Raw genomic sequence first — 23,422 nt, forward strand, 5'->3', positions numbered from 1 at the left:
ATGACATATCCTCCGCACGACCCTCGTGCGAGAAACAAAGACATTTAAAGCTCATCAACTTCTTCGCCTCAGCCATAACTATCAGGGCTCCGAACAAGAAATACTCCACGACCTGACGCAACGCTTTGCAATCTACCACTCTAACTCCCTTCCTCTGTACTGGACGCCTGAGCTGGACGCCCCCTTCACGCTATCCGAACCCGAAGACGTCCTCCACAAGCTCACGCGCATTACCACACCTGGTCAAATACAAAGTACCAAATAAACTTCTGAGAAACCTAGGGCCGTATTCCGAGGCCCTCCTCCGTTCCATTTGTTCCCTCCACTCGGCTGAAGGGGAGGATCCCGCAATGCTTTTACATGGGGAAATCGATTTCGTGGATCTCCTCCACAGGAGATTTGAGTGGAGGAAGGATTTAGAATGCCAGGGCTAGACTATGCTAGCCTTGATAACCTGCTGAACTATCTCAATGAGCAATGGGTACAAGGCAGTATCCTTACACAATGGAAGAATGCAGATATCCCCTGATACCTGAGCCCAACAAACGTCTCAAGTTAGACAATCTTCGTTCTATATTTCTGACCAGCGTCGAGATCCCATACCAGATGCAGAACTTACCATTAATGACCTACCCGTCCCCAATGTCCCACACGTACGCATATTAGGCCTCATCATACTAAAAGATGGCTCAGGCGCCCAGACTATCCTTTCCTTGCAACGGACTCTTAACCAGCTCAGTCACCTCATCCGCAGGATTTCCCATCGGCGATTTGGGCTACAAGAAGCTGACACCCTGCGCATCATTCACGCCCTCCTTATTAGCCGGGTTACGTACGGGCACCGTATTTGGCCCTGAAACCCGCAGAGAAAGAAAAGCTAAACATCGCCATACACCACGCCTACAAGACCGCCCTTGGACTGCCTCCAAAAACAGCAACAAAAAAACTTCTACAGCTCGGCGTCCATAATACATGGGAGGAACTGGAAGAACCTCATCGCATCTCCCAATTCACGCGACTTAAGCTCACGCCAACCGGCAGGGCTACACTTACCCGGCACGGCTACAGGCCTCCCGCAAAATGCGAACAGAGGCAACGCATCCCTCTAAGCATCCAGCAGTACATCAAAGTCGCACCCATTCCTAGAAATATGCACCCCACCTATAACAAGGCACGCCGAGAAGCCCGGATACGAGCCCTTAGAAAACGCTTCCACAACTCTCCCTGTACTCGTTACACGGATGCCTCTACATACCACCAACAACCCGCCCATGCCGTGAGTGTCACCGACGCCAATGGTGCAGAACTGACGGGCGCTACAGTAGCCACGACATCTACTGAGGCAGCAGAAGAACTTGCCGTAGCTCGAGCCGCCACCACTGGAGACGACTACCTCACTATAATGACAGACTCACAAGCCGCCTGCCGCAACTTCCTGCTAGGTCGCATAACACCCATGGCCTTAAAAATTCTGCGAAGTGTGCGCCAGCTCCCAGAAATGCACATCATCTGGACCCCCGGACACGAGTCCTTCGAGGGGAACGGGGCGGCACACGCCGCTTCCCGCGTTCATACACACCGGGCCGTTTCTCAAGAAGGCGAAGTCACGCAGCCCCTTCGCTCTCCCAAGTCCGCTACTCTTAATTCATACACGGACATCCTCACCCATTACCGCCACGAATGACGACGCTTCCCGCCAGCACATCCCCATTTATCCAGAGCAGAGGCGACTGCCTTTCGCCGACTTCAGACAAATTCCTATCCTCACCCCACTATCCTCCATGCCATGTACCCCACCCTCTACTACTCTACGTGTAATTTCTGTCCCAAACCCGGCACCCTGTACTACATGGTATGGGAGTGTCAGAAAACCCCATCCCTAACCCCAAATCCTCACCCAACGTAGGAGCAGTGGGCGGACCAGCTGGCCAGTCCAGCGTAGCCTGGTGGAGAGGGCTAAAGCAGCCAACGCGGACCAGGGCTTCCCGGACTAGAGGAGGCCCCCCACCGGGCAGGCGTCCAACCATCAGCGCCTGAAGCTCGTCTACATAAAGTTTATCCACTCCACCCCAGTCTGACCTCCTGCCTGGGAAAACGCTTTGAACGCCTCGTCCCCAACCGCACCCCCGCTTACCTAGAAGATGATCACCACTACGACGGCACCATGTTTGGCCTCCGCCCCAACCTTACCAAGCCGGACATTATCTTCTACCTAAAATAAGACCTCCTCGACCCTCTTACTTCCCACAATCCCTATACAATCCCGGTACTCGATATTAAAAGCGCACTTCTATACGAGGGAGCCATACTCACCGTCCTCAATTCCAGAAACTCCGGACAACATGCATAGAACTATGTGAAAACATTCTTAACGAACCGTACGGCCACTTGGGGTTAAGCCAGCTACGCCCTGCACCTTTCCCTATATAGACATCCGCAAGGCACCTCCAAAGGATCCGTGATTTCCCCATTCTGTTTAAACTGGCCATAAAAGACTTCCCTCCACTGCTGCAATAACATCCGCACCTCAAGCAAGCTATGTAAGCGGGAAATCTCACACTATGGACAACTACTGGTTCCATTGTAGAATAGTAAGACACTTTACAGCAATCTGTCCACATCACACAACAGTACAGGTCATGACGTCTTACATGTGCATCCAAAAATAATCGCTTCTCACTCTCACAAAAGCACCACACGCGCCTCAAACATAGCATTACTGTTCCACAAGTTACCTTAACGGGCAACCAATTGACCATGCCTCTCAACTTCGCATATTAGGTCTCTATATCCCACAAGACGGTTCTGGGTTACATACAATCTTGCCATTACAACGCACAGTCACCCAGATAAAACACCTTCAACATCGAGTAGCACTAAGACGGCACGGCCTTCAAGACCATGACACCACGAGACTCATGAAAGCATTCGTCACAAGCCACATCCCGTACGGCACACTGTACCTATTCCTAAAGAGTGCTGAAATCAAGAAATTTGACACTCTAATCCAACAAACCTGCAACACAGCTCTCGGCCTTTCCCCTATTACCGCTACCAAGAAGTTACTCCAATTGGGCCTCCACAATGCATGGCAAAAACTTATCGAAACCCTTGAAGCCGCAGGACTACATCGGCTGCACTCTCATACCCACTGGCCGGAACCTACTCCTAACACTAGGCTATTCAGCTCAAGCACGCCATGACCAAAAGGAACAATTTCCTCTCCAAATCATCCAGCAATGGAGCATCGCTCTCATACGCCGCAATATGCATCCAGACTACCACATAGCCCGCCGTCAAGCCATAACCCACCATCATTCGACTGCATACTCGAACAAACCACCCCTGGATACGTACACGCCACGCCATACAACGACCCCAAAGCGTTTGTTGCCAGCGTCACGAACAGTGATGCCAATTTAGCGGATTTTCCGCTAAATCTGACGGATTTCATTTTTTTCTGACGGGGAAGAAATTAGTCTAGCGGCTAGCGGATTTTTTGACGGGCCATTTTCATACATAGCGGATTTCTGGCGGATACCTCACGCAGTGCACCGATTCAAAATCGCCCTGCAAGAAAGACCTTACGACTTTGCTTTCAAGCTTGGTTAAAAAAGTCGTAATTCCGACAGAGCAGATTGACGTTCTAACGTGCAGACTTGAGGACCACTTGAACCCCAAGCCATATCTGGGCTACCTTTTTGAGACGTACGTTGACAACGTGAAAGCTCAGAAGACAGACGGGTTCTCTCTCGAGATGAAGCTGTGATGCAAGAAAGCTGCATAAGGTTTATTACCACGCTAGTAGATCAAATCAGACAGCGACTTCACTACAACATCACAGTTCTCCAGGAAACATCACTCTTATCGATCGAAAACGCTTTGTGCGTCGTGAAGGAGCCATTGATTCTTCTGCTGGAAGCAATGGCAGTGCCCTTGGGACAATAGAAAAAATTCAAAACCAGTGGAGCAAAATCACCCCCCTGAACTGGAAGCAAATATTATCCAGGCAGTCGTTCTGGTGTGAAGTTCCCTCCTATAAGGACGCCTGCGCCGAAAACCTGTTCGCCGAGCTGGCCAGATTTGCCATGTCGATGCTTGTGCTGCCGTATTCGAATGCCGAAGAAGAGAGGACGTTTAGTCAGCTTAACATAGTAAAATCCAAGCTGCGGAACAAGCTGAAGCCTGAAACTACAAACGCCATCCTCGTCGTAAGAGCGGGGCTAAAGCGACACCAGAAACGTTGTTTTGATTACGAACTTTCCGCGGCAGTTCTTAGTGCCATCGGGACACCTGCAACGTATGTGCAACCAAGTCACCTTTCTGGTCCCTGAACAAGTACCAGCGTTCCTGTAGAGATGGTATCAGACGAAGACCTCGGCGACGAAGACCTGTTTTTTGTTCACCTGTGAGTTCTTTTTTTTCATCAGTCTGAAAATTTATAACTTTTAGCCTCATCTGTGATGAGGTTGACAAATAACGACCACCGCCGCACTGAATCCTCAAGTGTTCTAGATAGACTCCTTGGAAGACTCTTTTCTATATGTTATTTCAGCTCTCGTAGTTTTGGGGAGATTCTAAGAATGATAAAGGTATTTATCATACAAAATTGCACTGTTTTTCTAATAAAATAGGCCCTAGCGGGAAATTTAGCGGATATGTTTTAGAATCTAGCGGAATCTGGCGGATTTATAATTGCTTTTTAGTGGATGTCTGACACCTAGCGATGACAACACTAGTCACGAACCACCAGGGACAAGACATTACCGCCGTTACAATTCGCACCACACAACCCAGCACAGCGGAAGAAGTTGCCCTATCGTCCCCGCTTTTTAAACCAACCAAGAATACGTCACGATCCTCCCAGGTTCCCAATAAGCCTGCCGGATCTACCTCACCGCCCGTATATCCCATCAATCCCTGCTTATTTTATGCCAGAATCTCCACCTGCCCCTCGCACACATCTTATGGGCTCCAGGCCACATGCGAATAGAAGGCAATTGAAACGGGCTATGCCGTGGCCAGCGGGCGGTCACCGCCTACCCTAGTCGCCTCTACCCTTTTCGCCACCCCCAACACCACCAACTCCCCTCCTAACCTATACCAACAACCTCGCCCACTGTAAGCTACAACCACGTAAATATCCACCTTCTGACCAAACTCTCCCCACGACCGACGCAGTTGCACTACGCAAGCTACACACAAGCACCTTTTCCCGCAATACACTTTACCATGCCACGTTCCCTTCCCAATACCCAGCCATGTGCCAGTTTTGTCTAAACGTGGGAACTGCGTTGAATTCTCCAGCCCGCCTTCTCAGGCACCACTCCCCTACACAACCACACAGCAGTGATCGACAGGCAGACAGACAGACAGACAGACAGACAGACAGACAGACAGACAGACAGACAGACAGACAGACAGGCAGACAGACGACAGATGGACAGACAGAGCAAAAATTTCGCTTTTAGGTAGTCCAAGAAATACTATCGTCTTTAAGATGTTTCAGAAAAAAAGTACGTGTCTATATATAAACGTCGACCTGCGCATTTATTAGCACCTCGTAAACGTTTATTTCGGTGGTTTCTTTACAAATGAATCGACTTGTATTGAGGGAAAATGTTCATCGTAACCTTCCAGAAATAGTTTGCCATACATTAAGTTCTCACTGCAGACATGTGCTTTTAAACTTAGTTGAAAACGTCGACATAGTTGATTTTTCTGGGACCGCCGTAGGACTTAAGCCGTCTGTACAGCAGTTTGTAAAACAGTTGTACAGCAGTTGTACAACACCTCTGTCTGCACAGGGGTGGTCAATTCTTGTGTAGTTGGTTGGCAACTATTTGGTTACTTATTGTGCTGGTCGATTTGCCACTGGGTACTGGAGAGGGGTGTTCAGGGAATGAAAGAGGGGGCAGGAGAAAAGGAGGCGATAGGAACGGGGACGCGCACGCACTTTAATCCCCTTTGTTGCACTACAATTGTTAGTCTAAGCTTGTGTCCTCCAGAAAACGTAAAAGGGCTTTTGTCGCCTTCTGCTAAGTCATGGTAGGCATCGATGATAACCTCTCGGCCTTTCCGTTTGCTTTTCTGATCCGCCGTTTATTATGTTGCCCATGCATTTGTCATATTGTACGAGAGAATGACTACCTGCCTTGCAGTTGCTCTTGGTGCTTAGTTGCCTTCGTCAACCCGCTTAAACTATTACGCGTAGGCTTAAGTGCTGCGTTTGTGAAACCGCAGAGACAATGTCTGAAGCCGCTCTCAAGCACAACGCTGGAGAAGAGCACCTGCTGCCGGCCACTGCACTTGCAGTGAACCCTGGCCTGGGAGAGAAAGGAGAGGGCTGCTGCTATTAGCGCCTCGTATTTTCCAGTGTATTGTCGAAGGGTGGCGGGACAGTTGAAGGGTAAAGGTTGTCGGGCAGCGCAGGAAGGGGGCTGCGCTTGTGTGGGACGGCCCGACGTTATGCTTAACTTCACGCTTTGATTTATGACGTTGTGAACCGGTGCCCGGAGCTCGGCATCCAATGCGTACGACGTTGCTCTCGGCTTAACTAGGTCGTTACCTAAACTTAGGCCTGAAAATTGGACCTTAGGCCTAACGTCTCTGCTTGGAGTACACGTTATCAACAGGTGCCGTTTGAGAGGGGTTGACGCGCTGTAGAAGCGGGGTGACGTGGGCATGTAGTATTGGTGGCAGGCAGACTGGAGGGGGGGAATTGGAAGACATGACTAGAGGAAGGGGATGTGGAGAAAGAGAGGGTGGAACTGGAAGGGCAGATAGGTGGATGTGGGATGTTTTGAGGTGAGGAGAGGTGGGATGGGAGGAAGAGGGCAATGTAGAATAAAAGGAAAAGAAGCGTTGCGTGATGGGCGGGTTAGAGGGGAGTGGAAAGGGAGAAGATAGACGGGAAGAAAAAAAGAGTGCGCTACCGTGCAGGGGTCACAAAGATTCTATCGTTGTTTAAATGTAATTTCCAAGAAATCTAGCGCGCACGGCGAGAATTTTTATTTCCATTCTCGTCGTGTAATCATCATCGCTCGCATGCTTAGTTGCAGGCCAAGCATATGAAATTGGTCGTTTTATAAGGGCATCAAGTGACCTGCCTGACAGTACTAAAGGGGATATGGAACAATTGAAACGTTCATCTCAGCTTTCGTAGATAATTTCTCGTGCCACTGTCAGTGTCGTTGGCCCGGACAGGTCAACTGGAAATATCACCATAATTAGTTGTTGTCGCAATAGATATTACTTCCACACCGAAATGTGAAGAGCCATGCCTCCCACACAGAGGCAACATACCGGCGTTTGTCCCCGCAAAAGCTGCAAAAAGATTTTCGTATAGAAGAGTAAAAACGTTCGCGACGGAAAATATGTGTTCTCGTATATCTCTCTTTAATTAAGGGAAAAAGGACGCCGTATGTAAAGCATTTTTGGTCCTTTAGTTTCGCGAAAAAAATACAGTTTTGCGGAGCGGTCCAAACTTATATAAGCGCTCTTCGTACGGATCATTGTTCGTGTTCACGACGAATGGCGTCTACGCGTAAGGTTTTAGAGTGACGCATTTAGCGTCACGTAGGTAGAAATTTTTCATGTCTTCTGTAGACAGAAATGAGGTGGAAATAAGCCGAAAATCGAAGAGTAAGAAAACAAAAGAAAAAAATGGCCGCGTATATGCTTCTTTCGTTGCAAAAGTCGACGAAAGACGATAGTCGACTGGCAAAATGCCTCCATTCTTTTTCCCACTCACCTCTCATGCTGTTTCTCTACCGCCTCGGTCCTACCAAAATAACACGCTAGAGGTTAGCTCAAGTCAATTTAAAATTACCGTGTTCCACTGCTCCAAGTCGCGTGCTGCGATGCCGTACGGCGGAGCCGCGCGTGAATCGAGGCGCTCTACTACAAAGTTTATAGAACCCCGTTACCCTGCTGAACGAGTGTTTCGAGTGGAACGTGGAACCTATCTAGTAGAACCTTTCGTTGCTGTTGCCGTTTGATTTCTTAAATGCAGCCAGGAGTGCGGGCAAAAGCAGGCAACGGTTGGCTGTAATTGATGTAGTATTTCATTTGTTGTCGCAAAACGAAGCACCCGTGAATTTTTTTAATAAAAGGAACACTTCAAATATCCTCTATGTATTGATTTTCGTCCTTACATTTGCGTAATGCCCTTTCCTTTTTTCAAGTATAAACATTGACACAAGACTTAAACGTTTAGGTGTGGCTGTGGGTATATAAGACTATTGCGCAGCTTCTGTTTCACTTTGGTCGAGTGGCTGAATCGAGTCACAAACAGGCATACAGGTAGGCATACAGACAGACCAAAACTTCTGTGTTGAAGTAGCCCAAGAAAGACTATCGTCTTGAAAAATTGGCGCAGCTTGCACTATTCGTGCAAGGTTGAATAATCAGCACAGCCGCCGGCCCCCTCTTCCTACGTCGGAAGCCCGGCTGTTGCACCTCACATCGGCTTTCGGACTTGCCGCTCACAGTTCTCGATGACTGGCAGGACCGGATAGTTTTATCTGCAGGCATTCACATCTCTCCCAAAGTGAACTGCGCTAGCGCGCGCGAGACCGGCGGCAACCAGCTTCACAAATTTGGCGCCTGTAGCCGGAACTCGGCGTCTGTGCTCCCCATTTCAGGTTCGAACGCACGCGAACTGACGAGGAGAACAGCACGCGAGAGATCACGCCACGAACACTGTGCAGAGCACTCTCAAAGGCCGAGCTGACCGATGCTGGGCGCTCATATTGAGGCGCATGCTGACGGGCGCTCGGGCGCTTCGCGACGACCCTCTTCCGTTTTCTTTTTGTACTACTAGTAACATTACCACCACAGCTTCTACTACTACTACTACAACTACTACTACAACTACTACTACTACTACTACTACTTCTACTACTATTACTACTACTACTACTACTACTACTACTACTTCTACTACTACTACTACTACTACTACTACTTCTACTACTATTACTACTACTACTACTACTACTACTACTACTACTACTTCTACTACTATTACTACTACTACTACTACTACTACTACTATTACTACTACTACTACTACTACTACTACTACAACTACTACTACAACTACTACTACTACTACTACTACTACTACTTCTACTACTATTACTACTACTACTACTACTACTACTACTACTACTACTTCTACTACTACTACTACTACTACTACTACTACTACTACTACTACTACTACTACTACTACTACTACCTGCCGACGTACCGCGACGTGCTCCACCACTCCCGCTGCAAGCGGAATAAGCAAAGCCAAAGCGGAAAGTAACCCCCTGATATGGACGTTCTGGTTGAGGTAGTTTGCCCTCCTGCAAGCTGAAGTTACGAATCTCACCCAGCGCCGTGCTCGGCTAATTCGTCGCCCGCCACGTCGGCAGCCTACCCAACACGGTCATTTCAACCATACCCATTTCTCGTCCTCCAGCCTCATCTGCCCTTAACCACCAAGAACTCCTACACCTCGTGGTGCACCAGCTACATCACTTGGTGTCGGTGTTAGCAGCCCAACTTTATTATGCCTGAACCACATTACTTAGTGCGATATAACTGTCGCGGGCTCACGACGAAAATTGGAGAGCTTCGGGAACGTCTTCGCCTGAGAAAACTTGGGCTTTCCTCTTACAAGAGACTAATTGCCTGCCTCGCCTTCCCAATTTCACTGCTTACGCTAATCCATCCATACATGATCGGCGCTGTGGCCCCACCAGCTCTCCGCCAGGCAAAGCCGCCATTTATGCATGATTACCGAGAACCAGGACCAGAATTAGGGTGAGATAATCGACTCGATGGAACAACAAAATAAGAATGTTCGACAGCAAAGAATGCATTTGCCCATCACAAGAAGGGAGTGGTTAGGGATGTAGCGCAGAGACCTCTACCCTTCAGTGGACATAAGTATGCTGCGACTGATAATCATGGTAAGTACGACGACGACGTTTATGATAATGATGCATCGTGTACCAGCACCGTCTTCTTTTCTAACGCGTATCCTCTCTCCTCCCACCCCGAATGCGCAGTTTCATAATTATACAAGATTTTTAATGCAGCCTATGAACGTTAACACATCAAAAAGACGGAAAAATCTTTTTCACGTCCGATATTATTTCAGATGTGATTCTGCTGCCATGAGAGAGTTATAACTATTTAAACAGTAAGAAAACCGCATGCTAAACACAAGATTGCTCTTAATGGCCTAGGTGGGCTTCTCAATCAACATACACTTGCCCAAAACGAGAACAAAGTTTGCAACTTGCCAGCTCCTAACCGATGTAATATGCTTTTACGATTGGCTCGAGAAAACAAATGTGGAGGTTACCGCGAAAGTATTACGTAATGATGTGAGCTGCAAGCAAATTTCAAGATATTTAGCCGAATAATTGGTTGCTCGAACGTACTTATAATTTCTGACCGGTTGTAAAATTAGCGCGTATAAAGATGTTTTCTGTAGAAAAATTGTAAAGCGCAGTTTCACAGCGGCGCTAGTTTTTTTCAAGGTTCATTGTTCATTTTGAGCGGCATGCGTTTATGTATTTATTAAGCACTCTCGCTGCAAAGCTAACAGAGCGATCTAAAAGTCTTCACAAAATTGTGCTGTCATGTGGTAATGCTTCCACATTTAAAGAGACGAGTTTCGTCACACCGCCAAGCCGCTTTCACACCTCTCCAAGCAACGGCATGCTTCTACAGCTTGAATAAGCTGTAGAAGCATGCTGTTTAATTTAAGTTAAGGTTACAGGTGCACCTTCTTGTTCGAACCACTAAACTGGTTAGCGTCCGAAACGTTTGAAGAAGAAAGGCTGTGCACGGATATGCGAACGAGTGCAAGTTGCCGCTTCACTGAGATTTTTTTCCTAGAATTAAGCAGATTGAACTTAAAGCATGGTGATGAATGCTTTGCAATTGCTGTTCCGGTTGCCTGTGCGTGGCAGCGCTTACGTGGCATCTCTGGGCATACGTATACACATATCCCTGTCAAGATTTACAAGGACGCTATTTCTATTTATTAATCTTTAGATCCACTTTCCAGCCGACTAATGTATTAGTGTATTATCAGATAGACCAGGCTATTATTTTGCGTCCTTGCCTGCTAGCTCGCGTGAATATGAAAAAGGAACAACTAGCATTGAGCCCGGATTTTTTTATAAACCATGCCTCGAATGGTTCACCATCAACCTGTAACCAATATCTCTGTTCAATTGTCGTTCCGGTTGGGAAAGTAGCAAAAACACCGTTCGGCATCGGGTTGTGCACTGACCAGAGTAATTGCTCCTGTAAGGTTTTTGTTCACGTTCAGTTCCCGTGTGCACCTTTTATTTGAGGTATTAGGACACATTGGCGCAAAGGCTTAACAACACTTGCCTCACTTCACCTACCGCTTCGAGCTGACTCCTCAAAACGCAGGTTGTTTTGGGACCTCATCTGAAATGTGACCTTGAATAAAGTTCACACAGGAGACAGAAGGTTGTGGTTCTGCATTCTTTTATTTTATTTGCGCATCTTTGCAGGAAGAACTCATCGGAAGTTTGGAAACATGCTGGGCGGAGAAAAACAGACAAAAAAGTCATACCAATGACAGGTGCACGAACACTGATAACACTGATAGCATAACCGCTCACTCAACCAACTCTTTCAACATGCACACACACGTATATATTTATACACATATTTATATTTTTCTTTGACGCGACTTTTCAGACTATCTCACAAAGGTGCATCAGTGGGGAGAATGCGACAAGCTCACGCAGTGCAACAAAAAAAGTGGAACACATATTTGGGTCATCTGTTCTTCATTGGAACGCACATCTGTAAGTTTACTCAAACATCAATTATTCTCCACAGCGGCACATGGAAGCAAGTACCCATTCTATGAGGCCGAAAATGTGAGATGATAACGTTACCTACCGCAATGCATTCGCCTTCACATTGGTTTTGTCAATGTCATCCCTATTTCCGCTCTCTACTACATGGGCGAAATAATAAGCATCGAAATGTCACCATATTGCAGCAGCCTTCCAGAACACGTTTCCCATTTTAACAAATTCTGCTGTTGTGCATGCTAGCCAGAATGCTTCCACCAAAATAATTATTACAGGTACCTCCCTCCAAAAAGTATGCCATTTTTCGACATCTGCTAACACACAAAACAAACAGGCACATCTGAAGCATGATTCCGCGAAAAAACTGACTCTGTCGACCATCTGCTTCATATTACTTTGTCTTAAGTTAAAACGGCGCCTTGACCACTATGTCGCATTGTTTGTGGGTATTTCCTCAGTTTTCTTAGAATATGACCCCACTTGAGCGCGTTTTCTTGTAGAAAAGCACGTTTTTTATAAACTTCACGCTCTGTCAACGCCAGATAAGAGGCCAACAAATCTTGATTTCAACCCAGTAGTGTGCGCCTTGGGGTCGTTGCATACGACCATCGCTGAACACAGAGACGAATTGAATCAAATAAAATAACATGTCTTCTTTTTATTTTTGTAATTACTTTAGGCTCTGCGCAAGCAACTTCTGGTACAACTTGTAAACAGCCAGTTCCTATCGTTGAAGATTTTTTGTTTCAACAAAAATTTTCTGAAACGTATTTCTTGTTCAACGTTTAAGACAATTATAAGCTGAAAAAAATTTTGACCCAATACGAAATCGGTCTTCGATATTACGGACAAATCTTCTGTGGAATTGCAGATTTTTCACCAGGGAAATAGTCGTTTCTTTTTTCTTCTTTGAATAACTTGCTTCTCGGAACAAATGGTGTGTGCCTCTAAAGAGTTCGCTTTCATTAACAATACCAATGCTACAAATATTATTTGTGTCGTGTTCCAATCGTTGAGAGGGATGTATTCAGGTTCGCGAATACATCCCTCGTGAAAAGATCAACGACATTCATGAAAGAAAATAATTACCGCCAGTGACTTGTTTGGTTTGGCGCAAAGTGAAGCCTAATTTAAGTTGTTTCCTCAAACTAATGCAAACTGGATATAAACTTTATAACTGAAAACTTTCTATTATTGCATCCGTTTAGAGCTCAAAAGGCCAAAATGTAGCATTTATTTATCACCCAAGGCCATATTATTCCTGCTGTATTTATACAACGAATTCCCTACCGCAATATTTTGACTTATTCTACTTTCAGGATCTCACTTTTAGCTTACAACTTCCACGCGAACATGCGATCAAGCTGCGCGTGAAGGCTACTTTTCAGTCATCGCCCTGACGGAAAATTATTACCAACGCCCTTAACGAAAAGAATAGTGTACTGGATAAGCACATTGGCGTTTTTCATTTTAACTTTCCTTCAGGCAGTACTGTTTTGAAGCTATTTCCGTGTCCCTCGTTTGTTTGCGTTACGTGAGAATGCTAAGTGTTTCAAAACATGATTTAATGTCAGAAAAAGCTTAAAGGGTCAGCCAGTACACCACAGGAAAGGCTGAAACCCTCGTCTACGTTTTCCTCAGCTTACCTATAAATTCACCATCCAAATATAAAAAAAGCATTCTTGCTAGGAAGAAGTACCCGCTTGTCAGCCTTCTACCTCTCCTAATCCATTGCATTTTTCGCATAACATTTCATACATACTCAGTGACCATGCTTTAGTTGTGGGTCATATGTGGTAACGTTTCCTAAAATTCCAGCCCCGTAGATGGCGCCTCAAATCGTTATTACGCGAGGAAAGGCCAGCGGTGAGCATTTCGTGTTTATGCATATAGGCGAAACTCCCGGCTCGACGGCGTATACATCCATCACTTACGCCTCCGACCCGAGCGGAGTTCACGCAAGTTAGATTAAGGTCTTCTCGCAAATATGCTCCCGCCTATGACCGATCGGTTGGGGGATCAGTCACACGTTTTGGAACATGCGTCGGTGCATGCTCCTGAACTTCTGAGAACGTTTCTCGTAATAAATGCAAATCCCGAGCGCTTATCCTTCCTTTTTATCGTCTCCATGATTACATTGCTGACAATTCGGTTCAAACAACTTTTAAGCCCACGATCAAAATCAATTTTGCACATACGTTAATATTAGTGTGAGTTTTTAACTAATGGCACCATCAACCCCTTATTTTTTCCTGCACATACTTCAAATAAATCTATTAACCATCACTTTGGAAAGCGCCTCTGATTTATTCATGCGCACGAAGCAAGCTTGTTGATAGCGCCTGAAAAACGAGGCTGATGAAGGTATAGGTAATAACCTGACAAATCTAGTATTTTCTTTTATCTGGACGCAGTCTTGGTAAAATTTCCGTACCTGTGACTATAGAATGCATTTTTTTGTTCAAAAATGAGTTTAAAACCAACGCCACTCTTTTTTTTAATAGCATTTCTTTTTGTGCACTACAGCTGCCAGACTGTAGATGGTGAATAAATTTCGGCGAGCAAGCAATAGACGTTCGTTTGTTCATAAACACTGGTTCATGACTTGTTATGCTCTTGGAAGCGCTAAAAACGTACTTTATTGCACCATTGCTCTTTCAACACGGTCACAACATTTTCTAGACGGCGCAGTCACATTACGACCTTGAATAACACTGATATTCGAATTATTGAGAGACCGTCAATTAGCGAGTACGAATAAACCAAGAGTTTATACGTACTGGTTCGTTCTTCGTTCGTTCTTCTGCTATTTCTGCCGTTCGTGTCAGTAGTTGCTCGGCTATAGATCGCAAATGACACGGCCGTAAATAAACAGCACAAGCCAAGGCCATGAGATTAGTCACTCCATAAATCGTAGTTCCAGAACCTAAGTGAAAGTAACGATGGTCGTTATAAACTAAGGTAGGCCCATTATTTTATGGCATACTTTTGATGGAACTGTGTGTTCACAGGTACATTTCGAATTACCCCGTTCACCACGCTATAAAAGTTTCAAACAGTGCTGTTCAACTACCGAAAAACCACTAACCAATTTTAAATGCAGAGCATTTCAGTAACTCACGATGTCACCCGCGTTGTACCGTCGTAGTCCGCAGCGTCGTTGTCCGCACCCCTCCCCCTACACTATATAAAAGAAAATACTATCCGGCGCCTGGTTTCGATCCCTCGACCCTGCGGGCGGAACGCACTGTACATGGTGCTCTACCCACTGCGCCACAAAGCCGACACAGAATGGGACGCTACGAACGCGCCTTATATCGTTGACTCATTCAAATTACTGCTGACGAGCGCTCTGTCGTCAGCAGTTGCCACAAGTGCAACAACATTAACGTAACGCAAACTACTTAACGTCGTGCGCCCCCGGAAATGCTCTGCATTTGATCGTGCCCCTCGCGAGGGGGGTGTTTAATTCCATACTGGCGCCAAGGCGCTTCTTAGTAGTGGTTTGGGCGCTCTTGAAACCTTTGAGCACACTTCCGGCAGATTGGCTTATAGGCAACTCCCTTCTAAAAACATTCAACAGGTGGCGCAATAAGCGTTACCATATCACGTTGCAGGCTGTTACAAGTTAAACTAACAGATGGCGCCGCGTTATTTTGTTGTTTTTCTTTCCTTGACCCAATCCTGGGAAAAAATGAAGTTTTTCTATTCTACTACTCTGTACTGGCTCAGCTTCTGAAACAATAATTTTGCTGCTGCCGAATCACTAGGCTTGCTCAATGAGACGCTTCTTAAGATTTTTAACCATTACTAACGTAATTAAAACAGGAACATAGTTTATGAGCGGTCTATATTAGCTAAATAGGATACATAAAACAACGACGATAACAAATACAAGTTCCGCGGCCACCACTACGGTGCCTGACGAGTTGAATTAGGTGCATTCCTTCGTTTAAAAACCAGGCGATGGTACAAAGTAAAGAACAGGTTTCCCCCACATGCCTATAAAAAGTCCCATTTTTCAATTTCGGCAGCGGAAACCCTCATTACGAATGTTTGGTAGCCACGAACCTGCAGATACCGCAATTCTACATCGTTGCCTTAATATTGTCTCCTTCATTTGCCCGGCTACTCCTACCGAGCAACTACGAGTTTTAACTCCTTCATTGCACTTTGGGTTCACGTTGGACCTGCTAAATGCCAAGAGGAAAGTTTTAGGCCGTAGAAAAACAACAAACTCCTTAAAATGAGCTGTTTTAAACGAATTCTGAGCCACCGTAGTAATTTAGGAAATACACATCATTTCTACCATTGTGCCGGTACATCGCCATACCTGTTCTTGTGCTGCAAAAGCGCTGCAAGCTGTGCACACAGTATGTGGTACAAGCTTGGCGATAAGCTATTCAATCAGTTTATAGCAACAATGTTTACTGTGCAATAGAACAACAACATCTACAAGTGCAGTCTAACACTACCAGTGGAACACGAGTAGTGTAAGCAGACCCTGGGCTCAGCCGGCCAGAGTTGTTCTTCCCCTTTCGATGTCAATTCGTTAGGTGAACAACCTCTCGAGAACCACTTCGACGAGTTCGTATTCATATAACTAAAAATAGAATTCGTTTACCATCTTCCAGCCTCCCACTCGATGGCTATTTCAAAACTTTTATGATGCCAAACTTGGTAGACCCTCTTACTGGATAGTTACGAGGCTTTATCATTCAAAACTTTGACTTCTATCTCACAACATGGTAGCCTAAACGTGTACCAGTGCTCTTCAGCTTTCTCAGGCTCGCAAGAGAGGGGTTACTATTTCCGCAGGAACGTTTGCCACGACGTAAAGTTCAAGGCTCGAAATTAGATGAATTTTGCTGTTTCAGCCACTGGTTATGTTTTTGTATGAATCATAGAAACCTGAATCGTACAGTCAATCCAGAAATTTCGACTGTTTGCTTTGAATGCGCAATTTTTATTTCAAGACATCCTCTATGCTGCATGTATGGCCCTCAATAAACGTTTTCAACCATTAAAGCCCAAAAACACTCTTTATAGAGCTAACACAGGAAAGAGTATTTTGTGGCTTAGTAATCAAGCTACATCTATTAATATTTGTCACTTGAAACAACGTTCGCAAAAACAACAACAACCTAATTCGCCTCAAACACCAATTCATCGTCCGTGGCGGGTGAAGATGCCTTTGCACATAAATGTTTCTTGAAAATTCTGCGCATCCCTGCTTTTAGCGTATTGCACATTTAGAAAGCTAAGCTTCCCAAATGAATTTCCGTGGTCGTGATAGGTTCGATTGCATAATAGCAACGTATACTGCACTGACCATCCCATCCTACGAATAGTGTTGCCGAGCTTGCTTAATATAACAAGCTCAGTATAACAATATAACACAATATAACACAATATGCACAATATAACAAGCTTAATACAACAAGCCCGAGCTTGCCTATATAACAAGCTCAGGTGATGTTTTTGTTATGCGAATACGGCTGATTATTTACTTTTTGCTATTTCGCATCCTCAGCCTGGCCGTTCATACTGCACGCTGTGTGCTTTTTATTCCACTGAGTGTTCTGCACTAAGTATGGTAATTTATTCTGCTTCCGCGATATCTCGCGTATTCTACCCATCAACTCCGTTTTTGGTATCGGGGTGGGCATTGCAAACTCGCTCAAATCAACGGAGATAGGTAAGCTTAAGGTATTTCTGAACTTCACTATTCTGCCGCTGCGCAGAATTAGCAATAAGGTTTGCCTAAATGACACTTTTCGCAAAAAAATCCCGTCAAAATTATTTATAATATTATATTTTTTATTAAATCTGTTTCCTACAACCCAACTGCTACAGCCGCAATTACGCCGTTTGTGTTGCCGGCAAATGTTTTTCGGCCACCTGCATTGGCAATTTTTCTTTAATTCTCAACTATGTGTTCTCACACTTTACTGTAAAAGCATCAGTGAACACTAGCCTCTTTGAGAAGAATCGGGCAGTATGGAATAAATTACACTCGTGCTTCAGGCCGTTCCACCAAATACGACTTCACGTAAAAACAGTGTTAACAACACTGAAATTTTATTATTTCACTCGGGGGAGGAACTACGCAACTCTAATACAAGTCCGGATATTTTGCGAGGCTCCTCAGCGTTGCTATTACATTTCGAAAGACATATCCGGATATTATCGTCGCTATTGTGCGTCGGTACTTTCTCACTTTGATGCTGGACAGAAGAGTAGGCCCAGTATTAGGAAGTTGTCAAAGGACTGTTTGAAGTGTCATACCATAGAATTAAAAAAATACGACCCCTGCAGATAAAAAAGAATTTGCCCAACTAAGTTTCAAATTCTGTAATCATTCCGAAAAACTGGTCCTTGAAAGTATCCCGGAATAGGACAATTTTTTACCTTGCGAATTCACAGAGAAAGCTCTAGAGCTTCCTTTCTTTTTGTAGCTGTAGGGATGCATTTCAGGCGTATGTCAAGTGCTTTTTAATCAGCTGTTGCAATCCTTCGAAATGAAAGCCAGTTCCTTCTAGCCCATCAGCGTATAAATGCACCAGCCCATTGAAAATTAGCATACCATGTCAACAACTTACATAAAATCTGGTTCGAAGACAGCCACTCTACGGATAATAGTGCTTTACAAAAAATGTATACATCTTCCGCAATTAATCCTGAACAAGAACATAATGTTACTTCCAGTGGTTAAAAATAAAATATTAACACAAAGTTTGCGCTCCAAACATGATGGCACACCTCAACAAAAAGTGACGCATCATGACTTTTCTACAGGGTGCGGGTTCGATTCCCGGCCGTGGCGGCCGCTTTTCTGATACAGGCGAAAAGCAAAAATGCCCGTGTGAACGAGATTTTGGCGCACGTTAAAGATCTACAGGTGGTCGAAATTAATCCGGAGCCCTCCACTACGGCGCGCCTCATCGCCTGCGTTGCGTCGGCGCGTTAGACCCTACAATCAATCAAGCAATGACTTTTCTGCCGACCCATTTCCGCACAGAACCAGTCCGTAGTTGCGAACAATGCGCGTCAACAAAGCATACGAAGAGGTGAGATAAACGAGAACTATCTAATGAACCTTGACTCGAAAGGTTTACTACACTTGCGACAACAAAACAAAAAAAAACAAAATGCATAAAATTCTTCGTAACCAGTGGTTCCCAACTTCACAATATTACGACTGTGTTCAATATTACGACAGCTGCTACGTTACTTCCAGCCTCTTATCACGTCGAAAATTACCCAATTTTGACATTGTTTGGCATCATACCATAAAATGGTTGGAACTAGTGTACGGTCGCTGCGATAACATTTCAAATGCATTAGATTCTAAATAAAAAATACCAAACGTTTCACCAAGCCAGTTTCTAATTGGCGTGGCCGTACTTTCGCAAATTTCTGCAAATATTCGTTGCTAATTATTGTCTTAGATTTTATACACCCGCAGGGCGAATCTCCCAGGTTGGAGCACGTACGATGGCGAGTACAACTGAAAGTTTTTTTGCTGAAGTGATTCCAAATGGCGATGCTCGAATGGGGGAACCTCCGTTTGTTTGTGCATGGTAGGAGACCGTGGTGGGAGGGTTTCCAGCCCTCCCACCCGAAGCACTACACACCGACTATCCTGGGTGTTTCCCCGCAATGCGTTTTAATCGTTGAGCGCCTCAACACTCAGCGAGTTTCGTACACATCCGCGACGCGAATCTTCATGGTGAAGAAATATACGCTCAGGCGTAAAAACTTTTCCGATTCAGCAGGGTGTTTGCTTCCGACGAAAACATTTATTGACGTGGACCACTATGTCGTGTACAGTCAGGGCTCTTGCGATGCACTATATCGCACAGCACGTCAAGAATATCACATTTTCAATCACCCGAACAGCGACGAGGAACACGCCAGGTTCTCGCTTCTGAGACACCGGTCACAAAGGATGCAAGAGACAGAGAGAGAACGATAACGGGCATGTAAAGGAGCAGCAGTTTCTCGACATAAAATCACCGCATTCTTCCCCGACATGGGCAGAACAACTGGGTAGACGAAACAGCAGTAACAGTTGGGGCTCAACGCAGAGATTGGCTCCCACCTCCTGGCACGGTAACCCTTACGGTGCTTATGCAACAACAGGTGAAGCCCGAATAAGGCTACCACATACGCTGGCCCGATTCACAAGGGGGACATTATTTGTACATCAGTTCATGTTTTGTTGATCTCTCCCAGCCATAGCCACAGTATGACGTCTTGAAGTAGCAACCAGCGAAGCCCAACTTTTATGCTCAAGAAATATTCCCTGCAAAGTTTCTCGTATTTTTACCATCGTGTGAGCAGCAAACCTGCGGATATAGAGTTTTGGTTAGCGAGTGAGGATGGTTATGGGATATTTAGCTGCACCATCTGAATTGCACGTCTAGAACCAACATAACCATAAGTTGACGTAAAGATTTTGGAGAATTTACGCTAGGTGTATTTTTCTTTAGGAGTAAGATTAGCAGATGCATTGTCAGAAACAAATTTCAAATTTCTTGTTCATCATTTACCTAAAATGTGGTGCAAAAAAAGTTTAAATGTCATATTTTGGGCCAAATGCAATGTCCGTAAATACGCGGAAAATTTAGGTCATTTTTTTTATATTTTAACAACAGTTTTCTTACTACTGTTAAAGCAGCTTCTCTCTTTATGACTAGGTCGTCTTGTATTTTGCATTGAGTACCTTACCTAGCAGATGTTTACCACAAAGTATTAGCGGAAAATACACGTAGATAGCCACCACACTTATTACCCAGATATATGAAAACATTATCGCCGCGCTTACTTTTTGAAAGTCTTTTTTTCACACAAAAAAAAACAAACACACTTTGTGGCTGCTTGTACCTTCTTGAGTTGCATACTCGTTAAGGTACTAGCAGGCTCCCAGTAAATTAAAACTTATCACCCAAATAAATTTTTATCACGCTTACTTTTTGAAATTATTTTTTCCACAAAAAAATACACTTTGAGGCTGCTTGTAACTTCATGAGTTGCATACTCTCAGGACACTAGTAGGATGCCAGTAAATTAAAGCTGTTCTCCATTGATGTAACCAGGGACAAGCCTTCAATAACTGACAGAGGCAGACAGGCAGAGTGAGTTTTCCGTAGGAAAGTAAGATATGTAAACGTCTTGTCGTACCAGTCACTTTAGGTCGGCAGCTGATTCTCAAAAAGCATTAATGACAAAATGGAGGCACTGTCAATAATTTCAGCTGCCGATGGAGTGCAAAAGCACATCTGTTGCAAGGCAGCAACGAAGATTCCAGGTGGCATGTCTTTTCGATATCTGGATCATAGCGCTTTGCCAAAACCCACCGCGACTGATAGTACGGGATATCGACTGAAGATTCTGCTACGCAAGATGGTGACCGGGTGTGCTTTGTGTTATGTAAAGATGGTACTGAACCAGCACATCTAACGATTCAACCAGGACCTCGCTACAGCAGTAAAAATAGTCTGTCGCTACAGTGCTCTTTTGTATTCCTCACTTCCCGCTCAACCAGCTATTTAGTTTTCTACTCGGAGTAATTTTTCTTCGGATATGTTGCATCGCGTTGACAGATAAGGAAATATGGGACTAAACACACGAATTATGTGTTCTTCAAGGGTCAAAGAATGAGGCAGGGTTTCAGGGAGTATGAATTTTAGGATATGTCAGGAGCTGTTTTAATGCTTTTGCTCAGGAAAATGACCCAAAACAGAAAGATTCGGACAACAGGAATGTAATTAGGGCGATACAGTTGTTTCCTGTAACGGGAGTTTTAATTGCTGCAGACTTATCTTAGTGTCGGTAATTGATACATGCGCTGTTCTACACTTTCTTATGCGTAACAGGCGTTATTGTCAAGGGCGTTTTCATTTAATTGGTAAGGCATTAGATGAGCAGCACGGAAATAATTTTTATGAAGATTTAGTCCCCCAAATATATGACCGAAAACATAGAATTTGATAATAGTCGTGACTGGTGGGTATCTGCGTTGAGAAATCGTCGTACACTGTTTCACAAACCCCGTATTCATCCAGAAGAAAAGCTTATGTTTTGTGCGTTTTACGCCGCTTATCCTTACGTATTGTAACGTAAGTACATAAGTGAAGTAATATTCTCGACAAGGTAACATAAGTGGCCCGTCAGGAAAAAGCACGCGGTAAACTAAGCCTACATAAAAAACACCGCAATTAAAGCGGAAGCTGTATATTGGAACGACTTTCACCACAATATTTTTTTCAGCAATAAATGGCCCATGATATACTCCGGTATTGCAGCTGCGCCAAAGTCTGGTGAAGCGCTAACTTGCGACACAACGACACCGTGAATTCGAAGTGTTTTAGTACGCACCTCTATGTAAAATACTAGTTGTTGGATGCACCATAGGAGCAGAAAGGGCATTAAACTTGCTATGTAAATTCAAAAGGTCTCTTGATTATTAATGGTTTGCCCTAAAGCATTTTCTTCCACATCAAGGAGACGTTAAACAATTAAGTACGCTTTTTACTGCGAGCGACCAAAACAATGACAGATACATGGCAATATTACCCCTGTGCTGCAGGCTATCACTTGCAGCCTTGCATGATCAATCTGCACGCCGTGAATTGCTGCGAATATACGGAGAAAATTTACACACAGTCGGCGTCAGCCCTGCGAACAAGGCATCCAATGCTTTATAAAAGTTTGCTTCAACGTTATCCCAAAGCCTAAATTTCCCTCAAGACAGCAATTTTCTGTGCGGTCAGTAAATCCTGGCTGCCACTTATAAGCATCAAGCATTTAAAAATTATCGTAGTGTCCTGAACTACTTCTATATGCTCTTCCAATGGAAGAGAACCGTCAAGTTACTTTGTCAAGAACACATCATTACACGCGAGGGATTATTTGCCTAGGCCACGGTTGCTGAATCCCTAGCAGTATTACCCATTAGTAAACAAGGCAGCACATGCTGCACAACCAATCACAGCCTCTAACTTAACTGCACATGCGATCTGGTCAATTCAAAACCGCAGCAACCTACAGACTGTTCGTTTTTGCACATTATCTGCCTGTCTGCCCCTAATGTCTGCATCTCAACCGCGTACGAGATCTTCTTCAGAAAAAACCCAGGATCTTGCCGAGGGTTCCTCGTGGCCCGAGGCCTCGAGCTTTCGCTGCCTTCTCATCGTCGTTGTCGTCTTCGTCGTCGTTTTTAGGGGCGAAGGGTTCCGGCTGCCAACGAGTCGGCTGAGCCTAGGGGTGCCTGAAGCCCTCGCAGCTGGTCCAAGTGGAGTCGCAGACCTGACACGAGCAGCTGAGCGCCTCGAAGTACTCGTACGCTCGCAGCTCGTCCGTTTCCTCCAGGTCTTCCGGGTCGCAGAAGCGCAGCTGGGCCCGCACCAGTTTCCGGGAGTCGTACGTGCAGACTGGGTGGAAGGACTTCTTGAACGGGAACCGCCAGTCGGCGATCTGCGTGGACCGAGGGCAAGCACACAGTTGGGGTTAAACTTTTCTGTAAGACAACATTCAAAGCCCCCGCGCTGCCT

The 23,422-nt window shown here is 45.1% G+C and overlaps 1 protein-coding gene across 1 annotated transcript in view; it reads right to left on the bottom strand.

The window, feature by feature from the left end:
• Positions 1-11,525: 11,525 nt before the first annotated feature.
• The window catches only part of Gpb5 (Glycoprotein hormone beta 5), a 95,929-nt gene continuing 84,032 nt past the window's right edge, over positions 11,526-23,422 (bottom strand). The window contains exon 3 of the mRNA XM_077674630.1: positions 11,526-23,345. Coding sequence (XP_077530756.1) covers positions 23,130-23,345 — 216 coding nt within the window. The 3' untranslated portion in view covers positions 11,526-23,129. The remainder of the gene's footprint in view (positions 23,346-23,422) is intronic.

This window comes from Haemaphysalis longicornis, unplaced genomic scaffold (assembly GCF_048455015.1).
Source record: "Haemaphysalis longicornis isolate Haplotype H1 unplaced genomic scaffold, Haemaphysalis longicornis Haplotype H1 scaffold_6, whole genome shotgun sequence".
Lineage (NCBI taxonomy): Eukaryota > Metazoa > Arthropoda > Arachnida > Ixodida > Ixodidae > Haemaphysalis > Haemaphysalis longicornis.